The sequence below is a fragment of the Eutrigla gurnardus genome (genome assembly GCF_963514095.1).
Source record: "Eutrigla gurnardus genome assembly, chromosome: 4".
Lineage (NCBI taxonomy): Eukaryota > Metazoa > Chordata > Actinopteri > Perciformes > Triglidae > Eutrigla > Eutrigla gurnardus.
Window position 1 is genome coordinate 1,633,402 of NC_139918.1, and position 23,455 is coordinate 1,656,856.

General features: G+C 43.0%; 1 protein-coding gene across 4 annotated transcripts in view; it reads left to right on the forward strand.

Annotated features, from left to right (window-relative positions):
* Window positions 1–23,455, forward strand: part of LOC311012026 (mitofusin-1-like) — an 87,703-nt gene that overhangs the window by 5,778 nt on the left and 58,470 nt on the right. For all 4 annotated transcript variants that reach the window (XM_084007299.1, XM_084007300.1, XM_084007301.1 and 1 more), the window contains exon 3: window positions 13,727–13,862. In XM_084007299.1, coding sequence (XP_083863425.1) covers window positions 13,727–13,862 — 136 coding nt within the window. The remainder of the gene's footprint in view (window positions 1–13,726; window positions 13,863–23,455) is intronic.

A 23,455-nucleotide genomic window follows, 5' to 3' on the forward strand; every position in this document is an offset into this window, starting at 1 on the left:
TGGACCCCCATAAAACCCCCACCAGGTGTACCATACCCTTCAAATTCATTTTGGCAAGAGCAAAGGTCCCAAATACAACAAATAATCCTGTTTAGAATAAATATGATCATTCATCGTGGTGCTAGGAGCACCCAAAAAAGTGAAAAATAATTTTGGCCGTCAAAACAAAATTGGGGAGCTGCATGGTGGTGTAGTGGGTAGCACTCTTGCCTCACAGCAAGAGGGTCCTGGGTTCGATTCCCGGGTCGGCCCGGGTTCCTTCTGTGTGGAGTTTGCATGTTCTCCCCGTGTCAGCGTGGGTTCTCTCCGGGGTCTCTGGCTTCCTCCCACAGTCCAAAGACATGCAAGATGGGGATAGGTTAATTGGTGACTCTAAATTGCCCGTAGGTGTGAATGTGAATGTGAGCGTGAGCGTGAACGGTTGTCTGTCTTTACATGTCGGCCCTGCGATAGACTGGCGTCGTGTCCAGGGTGTACCCTGCCTTCGCCCAATGACAGCTGGGATCGGCTCCAGCCCCCCGCGACCCTAAATACAGGATAAGCGGTAGAAAATGGATGGATGGATGGATGGAAAACAAAATTGGACTTTGGTGACCCACCTCTCACCCAAACAGTAAGGAATGTTGATTCTGCCTGTAGAATGTGAAGTACACATTACAATGAACTAACAGAGCAATTTTCAGCCTTCTATCACTATTAGAACAGAAGTTATGGGCCTCCAAAAATGCCAACAAATGAAATGCGAAATTCCAATGTGTCAAAAAGGGGTGTGACACTTGAAATTCAAATGGATGCCATGGGCAAACCATTTGAGATATTGACCTGAAACTTCAGATTCCCTCGTTTGGTAACATAAAGCATATTTTCACCGCTTTTCAGCAAAATCTGAGAGGTGTGAGAATGTACATGGGTGGCTGAGTTGGCACGGAATGACCCTATGTGGCAATGACTGGGAAACTGGAACCAGGTACTGTGGCCAGGCAGTTACAGGCTGGTGCTGTGGCTGGATAGGTGAAGATGATTCGGTAGGTGGAGGTTGGTACACTGGCCAGGTAGTTGGAGGCTGGATGACGTTGTGGTCCACAGTATTTGGATGATCCTGGACTGAGGTGGACTGACCTGCTTGAGGTAGTGATGGAAGGTTGTAGAAGCTTTGAGCAGCTGGATCTCTTTTTTTCATGTCTTTCTTTGTGGCCTTCTTGGCATCCACTGTCTTATTAACTGTTCCAACGAAGTCCACTGTGGCGCTGTAGAACTTGTTGTCGGACCATCTTGCAAGTACTTCTTCCCCTGGCTTCAGATCTCTGAGGCAGGCGGTGGGTTTATCGTCTTTGTTTAGTATACGACAGGCATTAAAAATCTTTGCTGTGTATCCATCTTCAAAGGTCAAAAATACAAAAAGTCCAGTAAACCAGTACAGGCTTAAAATCAATCTTACTTTCACATGCTACTCTATCTTATTGGTCTCAATTCTAATCCTCTTAGACCTTAGCAGAGATAAAAATTCATCTCTTCACTTTAGCCTTATTAGGGCCCGAGCGCCGACAACATCGGGCTGCGAAGCCCTATTGTTATTCGAATGTTTATTATTCTTTCACCACTTTGACCTGCATTTTGGGGGCCTGAGCGTGAAAAAAAACTAACGAAAATTGGAGTGTTTATAGGGTCTGGCGAAAATTAGAGAATTTGGCGTTTTCGCATTCAACCACGAAAAAGTTGCTCGCTAGCGCCACCTAGAGTGGAGAATCGCCAGCCCTGCCGCACCGTAACTCCAATTGACATGAAACTTTGCACACATGTGCAGACAAGACTCCTCTACAAAAAAGCCATTGGGAGTACCAAAGTCCGCCTACCAAAATTTTCCGCCATCTTGGATTTTATGAAAACGAGGAAGTTGCGCAAGTTGGTCCGATTTGGACGAAATTTGGTACCCATACTCTTTAGACCTAGCTGAGGGTATGGTCCAAAAAAGTTTCGAAGATATGCATGTTATCAGAAGATATCGGCCAATGAACATTAGAGGGTGGGGCTACCAAAATGCAATTAGCATAACTCTATAACCTTTGCCCCCAAAATTACGAAACTCGAAACCTATGTTGCCATAGCTTTAAAGAACATGCATGTCAAGTTTCATCAAAATTGGGTAATGTTTGGCGCTGCCACAAATTTCCAAAAAGTGCCATTTTTGGCCGTTTTTGCCTGTTTTTGGCCATTCACAGGGGTCACACAAAATCAAAAAATCATTATACCGTTGATCTGATAGATACCAAAATTTGATATGTGGTTGGAAAGGCCTAAAGGAGAAAAACCAAGTTAAAGATGCTCCAAAAGTCTTGGGGCGTGGCCACAGCGGCGCCATGACTGCGCTACTATTTTCAATGTTCGCCATTGGCATTAAAGCTGTTATAACTTCACCGTTTCTTCTCCGATCTGCTCCAAAATATTCATGCTTGTTAACAATCACGTCCTGAACACAACTGCACTGCAGTTTTAACTGACAGGTAGAGCGCCACCTAATGGCAAAATGAAATGTGACCGATTTTATGCCCATCTTCTGAGCAACAGCCCCCCCTCTAGGTAGGGCGTACACGCATGAAATATTTTTTTCTAGATAGCCCAAGTGGAGATGTACCAAAAAGCCTCTTGGACCCACTGCCTCAAGTCATGATAAAGTAGGTAAAAAAAATGTTTTTAGCCAAGTGTGTAAATCAGCCCAGTTTCTCACTCAATCCTCACTCACGGAGCATAGGGTGGAGAGACACAGGCGCACAGCGACCACCAGATGGAGTCAGAGATCTATCAGTGACACATGGAGAACTGTGAATCTCACATGCAGCTTACAATCTGCCTCACACCAGATCAACAGTCATGCCACTTTTAATTCCTTTTTTTAAATTCCTCTCATTTCAGCCTGGACACAGAGAGGAGGAGAGATGACACACTTTACATGCATCTCACACTACTGTCAGCTGAACTCTGCCATAAACATCCAAACTAGTATAACTTCAGTGTTTCTTCTCAGAGCTGCTTCAAACTTTGCACACTTGATTAGAGTTCCTTCCTGAACACATCTGCACGTTGATATTCACTCACAGTCAGAGCGCCACCTACTGGCGACAGGAAATGTCATTGATTTTGTGACTTTTTCCAAGTTAAAGCCACACCTGATTCTTTTTAACTAATTCCTCTCATTTCAGCTTGCAAGGAGGACACAGGGGGAGGAGGAGAGGTCACACTAGGTGGAGGAGGAGAGATGTCAGGAAGGCATGAACATGTGTGTGAGCTCTGTGACTGAAATGTAGTTTCACTTTGGATCACACCAGATCAACAGTCATGCCACTTTTAATTCCTTTTTTTAAATTCCTCTCATTTCAGCCTGGACACAGAGAGGAGGAGAGATGACACACTTTACATGCATCTCACACTGCTGTCAGCTGAACTCTGTCATTAACATCCAAACTATTATAACTTCAGTGTTTGTTCTCTGATCTGCTCCAAACTGTGCACACTTGATAAGAGTTCCTTCCTGAACACATCTGCACGTTGATATTCACTCACAGTCAGAGCGCCACCTACTGGCCACAGGAAATGTCATTGATTTTGTGACTTTTTCCAAGTTAAAGCCACACCTGATTCTTTTGAACTAATTCCTCTCATTTCAGCTTGCAAGGAGGACACAGGGGGAGGAGGAGAGGTCACACTAGGGGGAGGAGTAGAGATGTCAGGAAGGCATGAACATGTGTGTATGTGACAGACAGATGGCTTTGAATGTCAATCGCTTGTGTCTAAACTCACGCCACGAGGAGGTGGCTGCTGCACAGGTAGGCGGCTGCCGCACGTGTGAATGCAGGCACTCCACGACCGCACGTGAGTAGGGTTGGGTACCGACACTCGGTACAAGTACGTACTCGGGGCGAAAATCAACGGTAGTAACCACCCCGAAATACAATGTGAATTTCGGTGCCTCATTTCGGTATTACCAAATATGCAGCTGCGTAATCGCGCCCTCTGGTGTTCGCAGTTAAAAAAGGCAGCGGCAGTGCACACACCACTGATACCCCTTTTCCACCAACGCGAACCTAGTTCAAGAGCCGGGCCGGTGCCGTGCTGGTTCGCAATTGGTTCAACTAGCGAACCGTTCGAGAACCTGTTTGCGTTTCCACCGGCTAGAGAGCCCAGAGAGCCCAGAGAGCCACGTCATTACGTCACTGTATACGTCTGAGGTTTCCCCGCAGCGCTAATTTCAAGCATAGCAGACATGTCTCTTCAGAAAAAGTGTTTATTTTGGTAAATAATACAATAACAATAAAATACACAAAACACTAAAATCACAAACATTTTTAAAGTGTAGAACAATGTGTGATCAATAGATCAGAGTGTTTGATGTTTAGTCTGCAGGTTGGACCTCCGTTCAATATCGCCGATGTCCGACAGCTCTACAAACACAGAGAACAGCGGTTTAATCACAAACGTGTCCACGACGCTGTGAACACAGATGTTAAGTGACGTTGGTAGTTGGTAACGTTTAGTGAGCCAACGGCAGTCAGAAAGTGGCATGCTAACGTTGTTATTAGCAATATCACGCTAGCTGGCTAGCTAGCCGGTCAGCTTACATTACCCGAGGAAGCAAAGCCACTAGTTGCTGCTGTTACGAACGTAATCACTAGCTTGGTAAACTAAACAGAAATGTGTCGTTGGTTAGCAACGAGGTTAAACATTTTAAAAGTGAAACTTACCGGGAACAGTAACGTTAGTAAAACTCCGCAGCGGCGTATTTTCCCCCGTTGCCTCGAGCGTTAACCCCGCCCCCAGCCCCTAACGTAAGCCGGGCCCAGTTCCAGCCCAGCAAGGAGTTGGGGCCGATCGCGAACCAGTTTTTCTGGCCCAGAGCCGGCTCTTTGTCTGTGGAAACAGGAAGAGCTGGTTCGCGATTGGGCACCGGCTCCGAACCGGCCCTCAAAATGCCTCGGTGGAAAAGGGGTATGAGAGGTCAGCTCAGGAATCAGGCCAGAGAGCCTAAGATGTCGAAACAAAAACGCTCTAAAGTGTGGCTATATTTTACCGTAACTTACGGAACATTTAAGTTAATATGTTGTTGTTGGTCAATTTGACCTAGGCCTTTGTCTCAGAAATAATGTGTTTTTTTGTTTTGTTTTATATTTGTATATGAAAGCTTTTAGATTAAAATATTGTTGGTCAATTTGTTCTTGACCTTTGCCTCAAAAATAAAAATAAAAAAAGGAATTTCATCATAAAAACTTGTTTTCTTTTCTTTTAAAGTACCGATTTAAATACCGTTTAGGAACCGGCACCGTTTTGAAAGTATCGATTTGGCACCGGTATCGAAATATACCCTTTCAATACCCAACCCTACACGTGAGAGACGGATGCCTTTCGGTGTCCATCGCTTGTGTCTCAACTTGCGCCAGGAGAGGCGGCCGCGCCAAGGGCAGCGTCCACGACACTGCCCTGTGACCGCAGGCACTCCACGACCGCATATGAGCGAGGGCCCGTCACGATACTGCTCGCAGTTTTAATTCTTTTTGCATTTGCTTCACACTTTTTCACTCATGCAACACTTTACAATAACAATGTTTTTATTCTATTTCATTATTTAATGATTACTGTATGCATTTTATTATCAACGAGATCAACAAGATTCCCGCGAGTCTACGCATTCGTTTATTATTACTAATTTCTCCAAGATGTCCGCCTCCCCCAGGTAAACAAACACCTGGTTACTGTTGTCTGTGGAATAAAAAGGGTGGTGTGTGAGTTGCAAATAGCAAGAGAGAATGAAGGTAGAACGCACTACCTCCATTTTCTGCTGCTGCTCGGAGGTGGGGACAGAGAGATCTGCTAGATAACAGGAGACATTGAGAGAAAAATCTGCACATTCATTATTCTAGAGGTAAAATATTTGGAAAATATGGCCCATGGTTGTTTTTGCCTGGAAATGTCCTTTAAGCTTTATTGTCTTTCATGCAGACACTGTGATATATGCAACCGCGCCCTCTCATTCATTCGTCTCGTACTGCTATCTAGTGGTGCAAATAAATCGCTACGTGACATTGTTTGCGACGGCGGGTGGTAACGGAAACACCTTTCCTCATGCAGACACGCCTGTAAGTCCGCCAACATAAATTGTAGATAAAAGCCAGATAGCAGCTGTTAAAACCTTAGTCACAGTGCAGCAAGAAGTAACTACCATCAAGCTAGACGAAGAACCGACGTCAGGACTGCTATAACACTGCTGCTCAGGTTAGGCTGTAACAACTTAAGATCGTACTCTTTGTTTACATTGTGTTGTGTGTGTGTGTGTATTATTTTAATAACCTAGCTTTCTTTGTACCAAAATCTAAATTTACATGTCGTTGACTGACTGTTATAGACCCTACCATTGAGAATTGAGACTACTAAAGTTTATGAGATTGCTTTTAATAACGAGACTTTATTATCTTGTGATATTGATTAATTTGGGTTATACAATTATTGTTAAGCTTCCTAGTAGATTCCTTTCGCCTCCCAAGGACATAGCTTCAGGAAGGTGATGCCCCGAGGTTTTGTTCAACCCTATATGATTAATCAATAACTTGACAATACGATAATTTATGAATAGTGACCATAACTGATCATGAATCATTATCCTCCATATACCCTACATTGTCAATACATTTTAAAGAATTAAATTCTATAATCTGCAATAAAGCGGCAACAGAGTTTCTGTAGGTATCAACAATTAGAGACCTATGTGCAATTTCATGCCTATCCTGGAAAAAAGTTGCTACTTTTTCTGATGAGAGAATTTTATTTTATTTAAAGACATTTTTTTAAATAAAATAACATTTTGTAGTGATAATTTGACCAATAGAGTTGTAAAATTCTGTCACTAAAAGTATAGTTTCAAGTGGGGGTTACTCTCACCTTTCTTGACATTTCTTTAAAAAAAAAATCCTGTAAATCAATGTTTGCAGCTGAAGCTGCCAATATATTGATAATAATAATCCCAGTGATAAGAGAGCAGAGACTGTCAAAGATTTTGGTTATTATAGTGTCCAAAGTAAGTTAGAAAGAAGTTAGAAGTTGACAAACGCATGAAAGAAATAAGACCGCCATTTTTGATTAGATTCCCTCGTTCTGTGTCCTCTCACAGAATGTTCTTTAAAGCATCCGAGTATCGGTCCATTTTGCTGTTTTTTGGGCCAGTTGTATTCCGGGGCATTCTTGCAGGCCTGTACTACAACCATTTCCTGCTCCTTAGTGAAGCGATCTTCATTCTTATGATTGAGTCAATAACCCCTGCGCAAATAGATCATACTGAAAAACTTCTTTGGAATTTCTGTTCTCAAATGAGTGGACTTTATGGTGAACGATACATGACAGCCAATATCCACTTACTTGTCCATTTAGCAGATAGTGTAAGAGCTCTTGGAACTCTGTGGACACACTCTTGCTTTCACTTTGAAGACAAAAATGGGTACTTACTTCGTCTTATACATGGGACCCAGAATATACCTGTCCAAATGGTTAATGCTGTAAAGACTATACAATCTCTCCCTAGCATCACACAAAACATAAAGCTGAACACAGTAGCTACCGAGTTTTTGGCCAGAATGACAAATGGCATTAGTTATCAAGCTAGTAATGTTGTCAATAGTGTGACCATGATAGGGGCATCATTCAACAGATGTCTTGAAACTGATGATATATCTCTTCTGGAACAGTTTCTTGGTCAGGCTTTATATACTAATGCTGTCAAGGCATATAACAGAGCTCAAATAGGGAAAACTGTTTACACTTCCAAGCAGTATGTCAAAGCCAACAGACGGAACAGTTCCACAGTGTTATTTTGTGATGGTATGCAGATCAAATACGGCCAGATTGAATTATTGTGTTCCTACAAAGAAACCAGTGAAGGTCAAAATGAGATGAATCTTGTATTTGTGAATGAATTTGCAGTTGCAGGCATAAATCTTCTAAAGGACACTTTAACAGGTGGGACATGTTTCCATATTGTGAGCCTCTTGGAAGTTCCTGTAGAAAGGACAGTAGTTGGACTTGAAAGTATTTTGGGAAAGTTGATGTTCATTGATTTGTCCTGAATGCCTGGTATTGTGTTTGCTGCACATTTCCCTAACAAACTTGAAAGGGACTAAACATATTATGAACTCAAAGACATGATATTATTGTGAACAGAAGAGCCCATGATTTTTCCAACTAGTAGAAATTCCTTACTGAAAATGTAAAGTCTCAAGTTGATGGGCAGATAGTGTTGTGATGCCATACCAAGACAAATGTCAGTGATCTCAACAGTTTTATTGATCTATTGCCACACAAATAGGTCACTTTGGGGACCAGACATCTGAATATACTACATTGACACCACTAATGGTCTGAGTTTTTGAAGTTTTTGTTGGCATTTTGTGAAATAAATTTCTGCAATGCAAATGTCAAAAGTGTGGCTTTCTGTTTACTGTTTTGATAGTTATTTTCCTAACTATTTTCACAAATGTGTTCACTATTGGAGGCAATGGTAGTGGTAGTAGTATTTTTAAGTGATAAAAAGTGCTATATTCTGATATTGGACTTTGTTGAAATAGGAACTTTATTGCTCTCAAATTACCAATAAATTACTGTTGTTTTTATTTTACGTTTTATGTGGTTCATGAAAAAAACCTGAATTATGTGCATTGGAATACTTAAAATTATTCATAGAACATATAATTAATATAAAAGCAGAAGGTCTTTCCAACCTTCAATAATACATTTTCAATCAATTCATTCTGAGTACAGTTATACATAATAAAAAAAAAAAATCATGTGGATTACAATGAAGTCAACATGATTAAAAACAACCAAAACATTGATCTAAGTCTGAGAAGTCAATGAGTGCTTGTGGAGAGCTCTTCATTTGTTCTGTCTGAGCTTAGTATGAGATGTATAAACTGAAGCTGGAATGAGAATAGATTGAGTTTATAGAGAGAGCTCTCAGATTTCTCTGCTTGATATCACAAAGAGACATAAAAGTTGAGAAACTCTGAGAATTATATTAGAGCTTGTTGAGATCTCTTATGAAACTTAAAAGGAGACTAAATTGAGATTTAGTGCATCTTATTGCTCTGGAGAAAAAGATGAGACACAGGAGAAATAACCCTTAGGGCCCTAGTTTCGTAGACTAGGCGTAGTCAGCGCGCAGCGCACCTGCGCCACGCCGACGGGGTGTGTCCGCCTGGACTCTGCAAGTTTCGTGCACCGCGCAGGCTCGCGCAGGCACACCTCCCGTCTCGCCCACCCACGCAAGTGGGAAAGAGGGAAGAGAAGAAGGCGTGAGTGGGAGACGAGTGGGAGACGAGGAGGAGACGAGGCGTGGACTGGGATTAATACAGCCGATTCAGATCTTCACCAATCAAATGAGTTCCTCTCCTCACCTTTAATGCGTTAGGGGAGGTTCAGTGCAAGTTCCGTCACTTGACAACCCGATGACAGAAGCAGCGCCGCCGCTCCCACCACGCGCATCATGCGCTGTGCGTGCGTATCATAATAATAACAATGCCGATATTATAAAAAACAGGAGAGAGAGGGAGATGTTTTGGTCCGAGATGCTGAGTTTCCGTTACGCGTGCCATCCGCCTTTGATCTGACGTCAGATGTGACGGGACAATCTATATAGATATAAATTCACGTGTTGATTCAATTAGTTGCATTAAATAGTGTTTGTTGTGATTATTTATTGCATTAAAATGTGCCTGGAACTGTGGAAACCTGCCTGTGAGGTTTCCGTGACGTGTGCGCACTGCGCGTCGGTCAGCCAAACTTCCACTCCGCCAGCTGTAATTCGCCTTGAATGAATGGATTTTATTTGCGCCTTGTGCCTTAAGCCAAGAGTAGACTAGGTTAGAACTGGCAGGCTTTCGGCGAAGTCTCGGCGAGGCTTTTTACCGCGAAACTTCCGCTACGCCAAGCTGAATCTGTGACGCCTCCCCCTGCTGCGCCGCCACACCCATCTTGGCGCAGGCGATCCACAACGCTGCGCTGGTCGAAACTTGCATTACGCTGGCTGACACACATGAGGAAGGGCAAGTGACCTGAAACCGAGATATGAAGACAATTGTATCTCTTGACATTTTTAAGACAGCATTAAATAAATGGTTGAGCAGCAAACAGACATAGGGTTATTTATCATTTAGTTTGTTTAAAATGTTAATATGAATTGTGAATGTGTGATTGGAACGTCTTTTATTTTACTTTAAATGGACCTGCATTAATATAGCGCTTTTCTAGCTAACTAGCTACTCAAGGCGCTTCACACTACATTCAGTCACCTTTATCCGTTCACACACATTCATACACTGATGGCAGAGGAGCCGCCTGCACATCAGGATCTAACTCATTCATACATATTCACACGCCGATGGCACAGCATCGGGGCAATTGGGGGTTCAGTATCTTGCCCAAGGACACGGCGGCATGCAGACTGGAGTTCTCAACGGGCCTGAAAATTACAACCCGACCCGGCCCGTGGCTTTTAAAGCACGGACCCGATGTAACCCGACACATCAACTTGAATTATCTGCCCGAACCCGGTCCGACGCTCGACGTGAATTCTTCTTCTCCAGGCTAAAGGCGTGCACGCAGCGGCGTCAAGTCTGCCCCCGCCCCTCTCCATGATGCACGCTGTATGCAGCAGCCAGACTTTCTTTACGGTGAACAGCAGCGATGATTAATTAATCTTTTGTTTTTTCCACTGTTCACTGGTAGGACTACACAATGTGGCCTATAAAAGCCTACACATGCGGTCCGGACAAAGGGACAAAGGAGATAAAAAACTACAACCACCATTTTAGGGTCCCCTAAAATGGCAGCGTCACACAACTGGTGCCCTATTGGCTGACAATCTTCAGGGAACCCCGGGGGGTCCCCTGGAGCGGCCTAAACTATATAATCCGGCGCCACCTGAGGAACGCTCTCTTTCCATCGTAACTTGCGTTACAACAGGAGGTGAACATTATGTCTGCAGCGTTTTCCTTTGTCCTAGGCCGCAGTCTTTCCCCCAAACTCGCTGGACGAGCAACAGACTGTTTTACCCCTCTTTCTCTCTACTCGTTTTATTTTTCTTTTGTTTATCATTTTGGATCCCGAGGAGACCACCGCGACAGCGCGACTCTCCTGTTCCCCGCGGTAAGAAGAAAAACTTTCTTCGTCCCAGCTGCCAGCAGAACGGATAACTCGACCCGTCTTTGTCTGAAATCAGCTGACTAAATCGCCGAGCCCCGCGATTCATCGTTCCCTGCAGAAGGAAGAATTACTAACGGTTTTCTTCAACAAATTGGATCCGGCGCTGAACGAGCGCCCACGAACTGCCGTCCGTTGCCGGCGTCAAGGAACGCCATCGCCGCACGGGACGGAACCCTCACATCGACGCATCTCACATCGACAAAAGTAAGAGGCTATTTGTCTGGGCAGAAGCAGAGATTCGATAGTGTAGGACATGCTTGTAATTCTTGTTAATGTGTTTTAAGTTTTGATCACGGACCGCCGAGTCCGTTTGTTCATGTGCTGCTGTATGTGAATGCTGATCGTGTACCCACGCCGCTGGGTTGATTTCTGTAACAGTGTTTTCGACTAACCTCCGCCATATTCGCGAGCCCAGTAAGCGTCTACTATCAGTTAAGAGACCGGTCTCGCGGAATAAACGCCAGTTCATTCACGCGCGCCCGTGTGATAGCGCCACGCCTTCTGAGCCTCAGAATATCACTCGCGCATTCTCTCTCTCTTTGTTTGTGTCCCGCTAACACACACACCCACACACACACACACACACACACATATACGCCGCACACACGTGTCCTACGCCAGCTGTTCCCGGCGGACGCTAAGGACATAGCTACATCTGGTGGCTGCATACGGCCATCTCTCTCTCTCTCTCTCGCTACTCCATCTGAAAGCTGTGAGGAATAGCTCCATCTGGTGGTCGCGCCCGGCCATAGCTCTCTCTCTCCCTCTCTCGCTACCCCATCGGACGTCAGTGGCTCCGCCCCTGAACGCTGTGAGGAATAGCTCCATCTGGTGGCCGCACATAGCCATCTCTCCCTCTCTCTCTCTCTCTCTCGCTCTCTCTTTCTCTCTCTCTCTACACACGCGCACACACACACACTCCACGTGTGTCTCTCCTTCTGTTTAGCTTAGTTTTGTGTGTTAGGTAGTTAGGTAATAAGGCTTTGTTAATTGCAGTGTTATTGATTGTGATCATTATTACTGGTTTTAATAAATCTTATTATATTATAACTAGCGGTCTCTTGTGCTTGTTGTGTATATGTCACTGGATAACAGCAGGTTGTGAAGGCTAGTGCTTGAATTTCACGCCTTTTTAATTGTTAGATTGTTCTTATACTTCCATGCCAATGCTCACGATGATTGGCATGTGAATATAAAACCTTTATATTGAGACTGAATACAGTTTTAGGTTATCTTTTCCCTGATCCCAGGGTGGTGCCCCGTTTTATTCATGATTATATCATGATCCATCCATCCATCCATTTTCTACCGCTTATCCTGTATCAGGGTCACGGGGGGCTGGAGCCGATCCCAGCTGTCATTGGGCGAAGGCAGGGTACACCCTGGACAGGACGCCAGTCTATCACAGGGCCGACATGTAGAGACAAACAACCATTCACACTCACATTCACACCTACGGGCAATTTAGAGTAACGTTTTATTCATGATTATATCATGATAATATATTAAATATAATTATTAATACTGATAATCATATTTATATTAATAATTAACTGTTGATAACCAAATCTGCTCCTGCTACAACCCCAACACCACTGAGCGGAAAGAAAAGTCCAACCCGACCCAAGTCACTTGCTTATATTTTCGACCCGAACCCGGCCCGAACCCACGGGTCCCGTTGGGTTTGTCGGGCCGACCCGACCCGTTGAGAACTCTACTTACCTATACCAATATACATGCTTACACTACCAAGGGACCACAATGGAAATAAGCCTACAGGCTTTTTTGTGTTATCCTTTTGTTATCTTTGTACATGTGTCCATAAAGAATTTCAATCAATAAATCAATCAATCAATGTTGGAGTTTAGTTTACAATGTGTGATTTTGAGCATGAAATGAATCATTTTGCCAATTGTGTGTGGTAGGTGTGTTGCTGCGTTAAGAGTTTAGGAAAATTGTTCAAAATGTTGAAAAAATTGTTTTAGTGAATGTAAAAAAAAAACTAATGTGTTTTCATATATTAGTAGATATATAATAGTATATTTAGTTTAGTTTAACGTATAATACATCATCGCTAATAGGTAAATTATAGTTTGTTTTAATTATGGGTTTCTGTAAAGGAACTTAAGCTGTCTGATAAATACAGTGCAGTAAAAATTACAATCTTGAATCTGCAGTGGAGGGGAAGTAAGAATTAGCAGGAAATGGAAATACTCAAGTAAAGTACAAGTTCTTCATGTTTCTCCAGTACAGTACCTGAGTAAAAGTACTTGGATGCCTTCCACTACTGTGAATAATAGTTCTATAACAACTTGAATTGATGTACATGATGTCTAACAGTAGTCATTCAGGAAGTTGATCGTTAGATTTCGATAAAATTACCCAGAATGGCCGCAGTCTGTGTATCTGGCAGCCAGTGTATCCTTCCACTGTCACAGTGTTTGTTGTAGAAAGTAGAGACTCTTGATGTTTGTTTTTCGTGTGATGTCAGAGGCATGGCGAGGCGAGGACCTGGGCCAGATGGTGGTGGAGGAGCAGAGTCTGGAGATGCAGAGCTGTGCTACCAAACTGTGGACCATCAGAGAGGTCCTGCTCCGGAGATACATGAAGGTGGCCTTCTTCGGCAGGTACGAGACCAGCTGGTGGCGAGAAATCACATCAACTATGAAACACATGACGATCGAGTTTCTTGTTCTGCCTTTTTTTTAAAATACATTTTTATTCTTTAGTTTTAAACTGTGAGAGTTGCTCTGCTCTTAGTTTTGCTTTTGTCGTTAAATGTTGTATTTTTTATTTATTTATTTATTTATTTTTTGCTTCATGGTCTCATGGTATTAATTATTATGTTTGTTTTGTGTTTGCTATATTTGTTTGTACAGCACTTTGGTCAACTGTTGTTGATGTTAAATGTGCCCAATCACTCCAATTGGATTGGATCTTGATTTGTGGTAAGCATGGTGACATCAGCAACATCCAGCCGTTGTGACTGTAAATCAATGAGGGCTGGACTGGATAGTTGGAAATCATTAAAAAATCTACATCTGAATGCAGCACGTCCATTAAAGGTATTACAGGCAAAGTTATCATTTTGAAAAAAAGCAGAGATTTTTTACTTTGAACGAATCATCGTACCGGAAAGATCCTGTCCGCTTCGTTAAGACCTCTGTTGAAAGCCGCGCCCCCCGGAACGCGTGAATGTGCACTACCCTTACTACAACACGAAAGATCGGACGAGGAGCACAACATCACTAGCTGACATTTACAAGTAAGAAAACACCTAACACTATCATAATAAACATAAACAACTAACATGGTTGTTGCTGCTAGGCACATACAGTATGTCAAGCTAGCATGTTAGCATTAGGCAATGTCATTGAAATTGAACTTATTGCTGGCTAGTCAGCAACAGCTGGCGATGCTAACAGCTAAATCAGACAATGCTAAATTAGCAATAAAGTTAGCAATACTACACAGCTAACATTTGTTTTTAGTTTTATTTATAAACTTCAGCGCATTTCAGCCATATCGTCTGACTACGAAACAGCTGCAGAACCTCCCTGGCATTCTGCTGTTATGCTGGTCAGTGGTTCTCTGTGTAGTCTACCTGACATGAACAGTGGATAAAAGGACTCTTTGAGGACAATAACACTCTGTTCAATAAAAATGTCTTATCAAGTCTGTTACTTTACAGGCCAGCATTCCAGGACTGAGTTTGAAGCAGTCACATCAGCCATTGGACCACTGGCTGACACACAAACACCAAGTCAACTTACTGTGTGTCAGCATGGAGCACTGGGACAGCAGCACTGGGACAGGCTCACAGTTATGATACCCAGTTGCTGTGTCTGGAAGATAAGCACTTGCTACCCAGATCCACAAGGACAATATAAAGGTTTCATCCCTAGGAGTAGAGTAGTGAGTGTAGTATTTTTTTTGCAATAGCAATGCTTATTTCTTTAACATTTATGTTCCGCATAACCTGTTCTAAATTGTTTGAATAAAAGTCTTTAAAATGTTAAAGGCCTTTTCCTTATACTCACAGCATAAACAATAAAGAGATACATGTAATGGTTGACATGTATCTCTTTACAAGAAGCACAAAAAATGAGAACCAGTTGTGTCATGTCACCCATTTATTATTTTTGAACCACCATAAAAAATAACATACATAGGGCTACATATATATTTCTGATCTTTAGGCAGTGGTTGTTCTTTGGAAAGAAGATCACAATTACAAATAATTACAAATCAACATTACTGTCAAAGACTGACAACTCCACAACGTTGGCAGCGTTTTATGCAATGACAAAGATAACCATTTTCTATGTCACCTATTGTTTGCCAAGTATAATTGTTGTAGAGCTTTTGTGTTGGTGGACAAAGCCTCACTTTCCTATGGCTGCGTCATGACTTTGTTAAGAGAACTTTTGTAGATCATAACAAGTAGTTTTGAGGTTTAAAATCTGTAATAACACCACCTGGCCAGCTCCTGCTAGGAGCTGCAGCCGCTGCCTCCGTCTGCCAAGTGCAGAGACGGCTCGCCTCTCGTGCACAGCCAGTGAGTGCTTGAGATCGCCAGAGTGTGCTTAATCAGGAAGGAAGTATTCACAGACAGCCAATTATTTGAATAGGCTCGTTGGAGATGAACTGCTCCTCCGCTGGAAAGTAGACAAGAGCAGGCGGGGCAGAAGGAGGCGGAGCCTAAAAGCTGCGCTCCAGTCAAACAGTTTCCATCGGCCAAGAAAATTTGAATTTTTGAGGAAGTCATAGAAAAAGTTACATCCTGTTAGACGTGACCTGTAGGCTATCTGTAGTTTGTGACCACGTTCACATTTATTTATATTTGTTCATAAATATCTGTGGAAATCAGAATCAGAATACTTTAGTAAAACCTCGGGAAAATGTACAGCTGTAGCTGCTTTATAATCGAAAGAGAAGAAAGAAAGAGTCATATAAGTATAAATATATAAAGTAGGCCTATAAAATAACGCTATTAATTATCTGTAATGTATCAACATAATATATGTATATAATATACGGTATAGTAGTGTATCTGCTGCTGAGGTAGTAGTAAGATAGAATCAAGTGCACTTAAGTATTAGTGCACATAAGTAGTTATACTATCTCTATTAAATGTGGGTGTGAATCTGTTTTTTATGTCTGCCTCTTAAAGCACACTGTAAGCTAATTTCTCGTTTTAATAAGGTCTATATATTATCAACCACATGAGATGTTTGTTAACAGACTGAACTTTTATTGCACAACGTGAGACTAATAGCCCACGATCTAGCATTAAACATTATACATTTTCATTTTCTACTACACGTGCTGTTTGTTGTCAAAACTAAGGGCAGCCCTTAGATGAGGCGAGAGCCAGGCGTTTCCCATCATGCCCCGGGGCTTGCAGTCAGTTGAGAGCAACTGCAGCACCTGGCTCTGAAAACTGCGGCCACCTTGATCTTGTGAGACTATCGTTGCCCACTTGTATATGACATCAGATCAAGTCAGGATCAAGTCGGACACAAACCTACCCAGCATGCATTGTGTGGAGATCACCGGTGATCAATTCTGCGCAGGCCTGGCTCATCTCTCACAAGCCTCACAGAGGACTTTTTTAACTTTGTTATGTCAGTGCTTTTAATGTATGTACAGCTATCGGTATGTTACGATGATTTCAAGCAATATAACAAAGTGTTCTGAATAAAATAGCCTATGATGCCTTTAACTCACTGAAATCAAACAAATGTCGCTCAGCAAAGTCCAGACTCTTCTCTGTTCTGGTCCTCAGTGGTGGAACGAACTCCCGACCAATGTCAGGACAGCAGAGCCATTTGCCATCTTCCAAAAAAGGCTCAAGACTCACCTGTTCAGACTTCACCTCGACTCTGCATAGCATGACCCACTAACACCCCCCCCCCCCAAAAAAAAACCTTACCTATGGCACCTTGATCAAAGCACTGTTGTTCTTAAGGTATGTTTGCTGAACAGCTACTACTTTACTCAGATGAGGATCTAATACTTGTTTCTATTTTTTAGCTCTTACTTTATCGGCAATGATATCTTGTGGTTTCTTTGTTTCTTTCTTTTGACAAATGTACTTATTGTAAGTCGCTTTGGACAATACCAGAAATGTAAATGTATATAGAGCCAGTATTTTTCCACAGTGTCAGATACAAATCAGGCCACATCACCATTCAATTGAATTTATTTATAATCACAAATTTGCTTAACAACAACAAAACAAGAGGGCTAAACAATATGTTCAACATACAACATCTTCTGTCATAAAATCAAAGCTGGATGCAGGCGGTGTCATTGGTGCTGTTTTTATCGATCTCAGAAAAGCGTTTGACACAATTAACCACCAGATACTGTTGACCAAACTGTTTAGTTTTAACTTTTCCCCATGTACTCTGAATTGGATTGAATCATACATATCTGCAAGATCACAGTGTGTTAGGATACAGAACATTAACTCAACAAAATCTAACAACAATCTTGGGGTACCGCAGGGGTCAGTGCTAGGTCCACTGCTTTTCAGTTTGTTTATAAATGATCTGCCAAGTTTTTGTCCTTCGAATGTCACATGCCAAATGTATGCAGATGATGCTGTTCTGTATGTCCAAGCAAAAGATAAAAAACTTGCTGCACAAGAACTGACAGATGCTATGACAAATGTGTATAACTGGCTTGAGAAAGCCCAACGATACATGAATATATCCAAGACTGTGTGTATGTACTTCTCAAAAAGAGCAAATACTGACAGTGATCCCAATGTTTCTGTACAAGGTAAAATAATTGAGGCGGTACAAGAGTTTAAATACTTAGGAATCACTCTTGACTCACAACTTCTTTTTAAACAACAGATAAAAAACACTGTGAACAGAATTAAGTTTAATTTGTCCAATTTTAGGTTTATTAGAAACAATTTAACTCTTGAGTCAGCAAAATTATATTTTGATACTATGATCATGTCACACATGTCCTACTGTGTAACAAGTTGGGCATCGGCCTGTAAGCAGACACTAAAGCCAATTGAAACAGTTTATAAACAAGCTCTGAAAGCTCTAAAAAAAAAAAGTATCATCTTGTCAGATATTACAAAAACATGAGCGCTTAAATCTTCCATAACAAAGCACCTCCTCCATTACAAGAATTTGTGGGGAAAAAAACACAAACAAGAGCTGGTACTAGAGGTGACTGTGTAGTTCCTTTTCGAAAGACTGCCTTTGGTCAAGCCACTTTTTCTGTCCGTGCATCTCACACATAGAGTTCAATACCAAACACAATACATGAACTTCCAACCCCTTTCACCAAACATTTCAAAGCTTGGCTACTGGAAGAACAACACTGTTGCCACAATCATGCCTAAACTTGTATATTTGTTTAACTGTTGGGGGTACATTTTACTTCTCTGGTACTAGGGCTACATGCAAGGCAAGACGCACTTTATATTCTTAAAATGGGTAATGTCATATGTATTGAGTATAGTGCATTTAAATAGCACTTAATATGTACTATGCAATCAGGCAACCTATACTAGCGAAATATGTATGGTCCCCTGACCCTTGGCCTTTCTTGATCCACTGTACGGTTTCATTGTTTTTTTGTCTTTTTTCTGTCCTATTATGTTTTGAAGGACATATTTTTCTTTCTCTGTAATTACTCCTGCTCTTACTGGCCATTAAGACTAATTGTTGTACTTGTTGTCATTAATTGTTCTACTTGTTGTCACATCTTGCATATTGTATTAATACATTAATATGTATTGTCCCTATTTTAAATAAATAAACTAAACTAAAAAACTGTCTCAGGACCCTCGCATCAAATTAAGAAATCTCCCTTATATTATTAGTATTCTACTATGAGTAGATCTTGATTCAGTGGTGGCTGCAGAGGATTGTTTCAGACTTGTCCCAAATAGCTCCAATAAGTCCAGAGCGTTGTAAAGTGCAAACGCCAACATTTATTGAAAAAAAAAGACATAATAGTTTCCAAGTGTTTTTATCTAAGGAAATATTGCGCTGCAATCCATTTTTATTTGCATAGGAGAGTATTTTTACTATGTGGCATTAGTACGTTTACTGCAACAGAGTATTTTAATTGCATGTTATTAATACTTTTATTATAAGAGTCATTTTATTTAGTGGCATCAACACATCAATTAATCAAATAACCATTAAAATACCTTAATAAGCTAATAAGCAGAAATACTTTTTAAGTGTCTAAGGAAAAATATGTAGTCAAATGTTTGCCTATAAAAGCTTTATAATAATAACAATAATAATAATGATAAACAAAAAAATTTAAAATGAAAAGTGCTCTTCAGGTGTTTGACATCATGTTAAAATAATTCTGCGATCATTTAGAACTGGAGGAAGGAGATAAGAGTCAGCTCAAGGTCCAAACAGGGATTTAAACTTGATCAAGAGGAGAATTCACAGAGCAACATGCTGAACTTGGCATAACTGACTCTGCTCTCACCTGGTTTACATCATACCTGACAAATCGCACCTTTCAGGTCACATGGAATGGCTCTATGTCCAAACCCTGTTCTCTGGACACGGGTGTCCCTCAAGGCTCAGTATTAGGACCACTTCTGTTCTCACTATACACCAGATCACTAGGTTCTGTTATTACATCGCATGGATTCTCCTACCATTGCTACGCAGATGACCCCCAGCTGTTCCTCTCTTTTCCCCCGTCCTCTGACGCTCACATTGCAACTCGCATCTCGGACTGTCTAGCTGACATCTCTGTCTGGACAACTGCACATCACCTCAAGCTTAACCTGAATAAAACCGAACTCCTCTTCATCCCAGGGAAAGACTGACCTTGCATGGACCTGTCGGTCACTGTCGAGGGCATCACAGTATTACCTTCCTCAACTGCAAGGAACCTGGGTGTAATCCTCGATGACCAACTATCCTGCACCCCCAACATCACTGCTGTGGCCCGATCCTGCAGATTTGCCCTCTACAGTATCCGCAGGATTCGGACCTTCCTCACAAACGATGCAACGCAACTCCTGGTCCAAGCACTGGTCATCTCCTGCCTTGACTACTGCAACTCTCTCCTGGCCGGACTCCCGGCCTCTGGGATTAAACCATTGCAGCGTATCCAGAATGCTGCAGCACGCCTTGTCTTCAATCTACCCAAATTCTCCCATGTGACCCCCCTCCTCCGTGACCTCCACTGGCTCCCTGTTGCAGCACGCATCCAATTTAAGACGATGGCACTGGCCTTCAGGGCCATCAATGGAACGGCACCCATCTACTTTCAAACACTGGTCAAACCTCACGCCCCGAAGCAAACACTTCGCTCCTCTACTTCAGCTGGCTGGCTGGTACCACCATCGCTGAAATCAAACAAATGTCAAGCAAAGTCCAGACTCTTCTCTGTTCAGGTCCTCAGTGGTGGAACGAACTCCCGACCAATGTCAGGACAGCAGAGTCATTAACCTGTTCTGGTTAGTTCAGACTTCAACTCGACTCTACATAGCATGACCCATGACCCACTAACACCCCGTTAGTGGGTCATGGGTCATGGTGAACCTTGGCTGCACTCACATCCCACACAGCAGGGGGGGGGCATTAGCTCAGGAGGTAGACCAGATGGCTGGTGACTGCAAGATTGCTGGTTCGATCCCCACCTCCTCCTAGCTGAGTGCCTGGTGTCCCTGAGCAAGACACCTCACCCTAATTGCTCCTGACGATCTGGCTGTCACCCTGCATGCTTGACTCCGCTGTCGGTGTGTGAATATGGGTGAATGTCAGTCATTGATGTAAAGCGCTATATAAATGAGGCCATTTACAGCAGCGTTGAGGTTCCCGGTTACAGTTTGGTACGTGGAGACAGAGACTGTTCCAAGAGTCGGAAGAAGAAGGGTGGCGGGCTTGCACTTTATGTGAGTGAGAGGTGGTGCAATCCTGGACATGTCAGTGTGAAGGAACGTCTCTGTACGCCGGACATTGAACTGCTGGCTGTAGGAATGCGCCCATATTATTTGCCGAGGGAGTTCACGTCCACCATTACTATCGCTGTTTACATCCCCGCCAGCTGATGCAGCAGGGCCTGTTATCAGCTCCGCCACCGCTAAACTGCAGACTGAACACCCGGATGAGTTCATGGTCATTACAGGTGATTTCAATCATGCCTCGCTGAACAATATTTTAATAACTTCAACAAAATGTTGACTGCCCCACCAGAGACAATAAAAAATTTGATTTATTATATGCAAATGCAATGCCAAATGATCCCACAGCCCCCCCCCCCCTCGGCAGGTCAGACCACAACCTGGTCATGATGACTCCTAAGTATGTCCCTCTTGTTAGAAGGCAGCCTGTGCACACCAGCACAGTGAGGAGGTGGACACAGGAGACCGCTGAGGCACTGCAGGACTGCTTCGAGTCGACAGACTGGGATGTACTCTGTGAGCCACATGGGGACATCGATAAGATGACCGACTGCATCACTGATTATATCAGATTCTGTGAGGACACCACCATGCCAACCCGGACCGTTCACTGCTTCTCCAACAAGCCCTGGATTACCAGTGACCTGAAAGCACTCCTGAACAAAAAGAAGGCTTTCAGGTCGGGAGATAGAGAGGAGCTGAGGAGAGTACAGCATCAGCGAAAGGTTGCGGGCCCTGATGGTATCTCACCAAGGATCCTGAAGACCTGTGCCAGCCAGCTGTCCCCTGTACTGGGATATCTGTACAACCTGAGCCTGGAGAAAGTCCCGTTGCTGTGGAAGACCTCCTGCTTGGTCCCAGTCCCCAAGAAACCGAAGCCATCTAACCCAGCAGACTACAGACCAGTCGCACTAACATCACATGTGATGAAGATGCTCTGCTAATGGGTGAGAAGCTGCGGGTGGTGGGTGTTGACGACTCTGTGATCTCCTGGATTACTGACTACTTGACAGGCAGGCCACAGTTTGTCCGTCTGGGCAGTGTCTTGTCTGATGTGGTCAGTGATACAGGAGCTCCACAGGGAACTGTGCTCTCGCCCTTCCTCTTCACCTTGTACACCACTGACTTTCAGTACAACTCTGAGTCATGTCTCCTGCAGAAGTTCTCTGACGACTCAGCTGTTGTCGGGTGTATAAGGGGGGGAGATGAGGGTGAGTACAGGACACTGGTAGACAACTTTGTGGAGTGGTCCGAACAGAATCACCTGCGGTTGAATGTCAACAAGACCAGAGAGATGGTGATCGACTTCGGGAGGTAGAAGAGGATGCCTTCACAGCCACTACAGATCAGTGGGCCACTACAGACTGGACTGGAAATCTAACACAGAGGCTGTGTACAAGAAGGGGATGAGGAGACTTTATTTCCTGAGGAAGCTGAGATCCTTCAACGTGTGCAGCAAGATGTTGGAGATCTTCTACCAGTCTGTTGTTTCCAGCTCCATTCTCTTTGCTGCTGTGTGTTGGACAGCAGCATCAGAGCCAGCGACACCAACAGACTTGATATAATCATCAAGAAGGCTGGCTCTGTACTTGGTCTCAGGCTGGAGTCTCTTGAGTCCGTGGTGGAGAGGAGAACGCTGAATAAACTGTTATCCATCATAGACAATGATCAGCACCCTCTCCATCACACAGTGGTCAAACAGCGGAGCACCTTCTCCCACAGGCTGCTCCAGCTCCGCTGTGGAAGGGACGGATACAGGAAATCCTTCCTGCCACATGCCATCACACTGTACAATAACAGCTAAAACTCTGTTCATTCATAATAATACAGTCCTCAAGACCCTTATTATGTGTTCACTGCACTTTGCACTATAATTGCTCTTTTTATGTTGTTTCTTTACTTATTGTGTTCTTTATCTTTACTTACTGTGTTGTTACTGTGTGTAACGCTGCTGCTACACTTAAATTTCCCAGCTTGGGATCAAAAAGTCTATCTATCTATCTATCTATCTATCTATCTATCTATCTATCTATCTATCTATCTATCTATCTATCTATCTTAGATGATGTTGTTGAACGAATGTTTATGTATGTAAAGACGGTTTTATGAATTAAAGTGAACCTGTAACCACGTGACATTTACCCTCGGATCATGAGCATTATACCAAGTAAATCACACATGTGGGTGCGCAGCACCACCCTATATGTATGCTGCGCACCCACCCACTCTCCCTCTTTCTAACGACTGGGAAGGAAGGCAGTGCCAAACTTCACCACCGAGTGACAACAAGGGGTTACAGGTTCA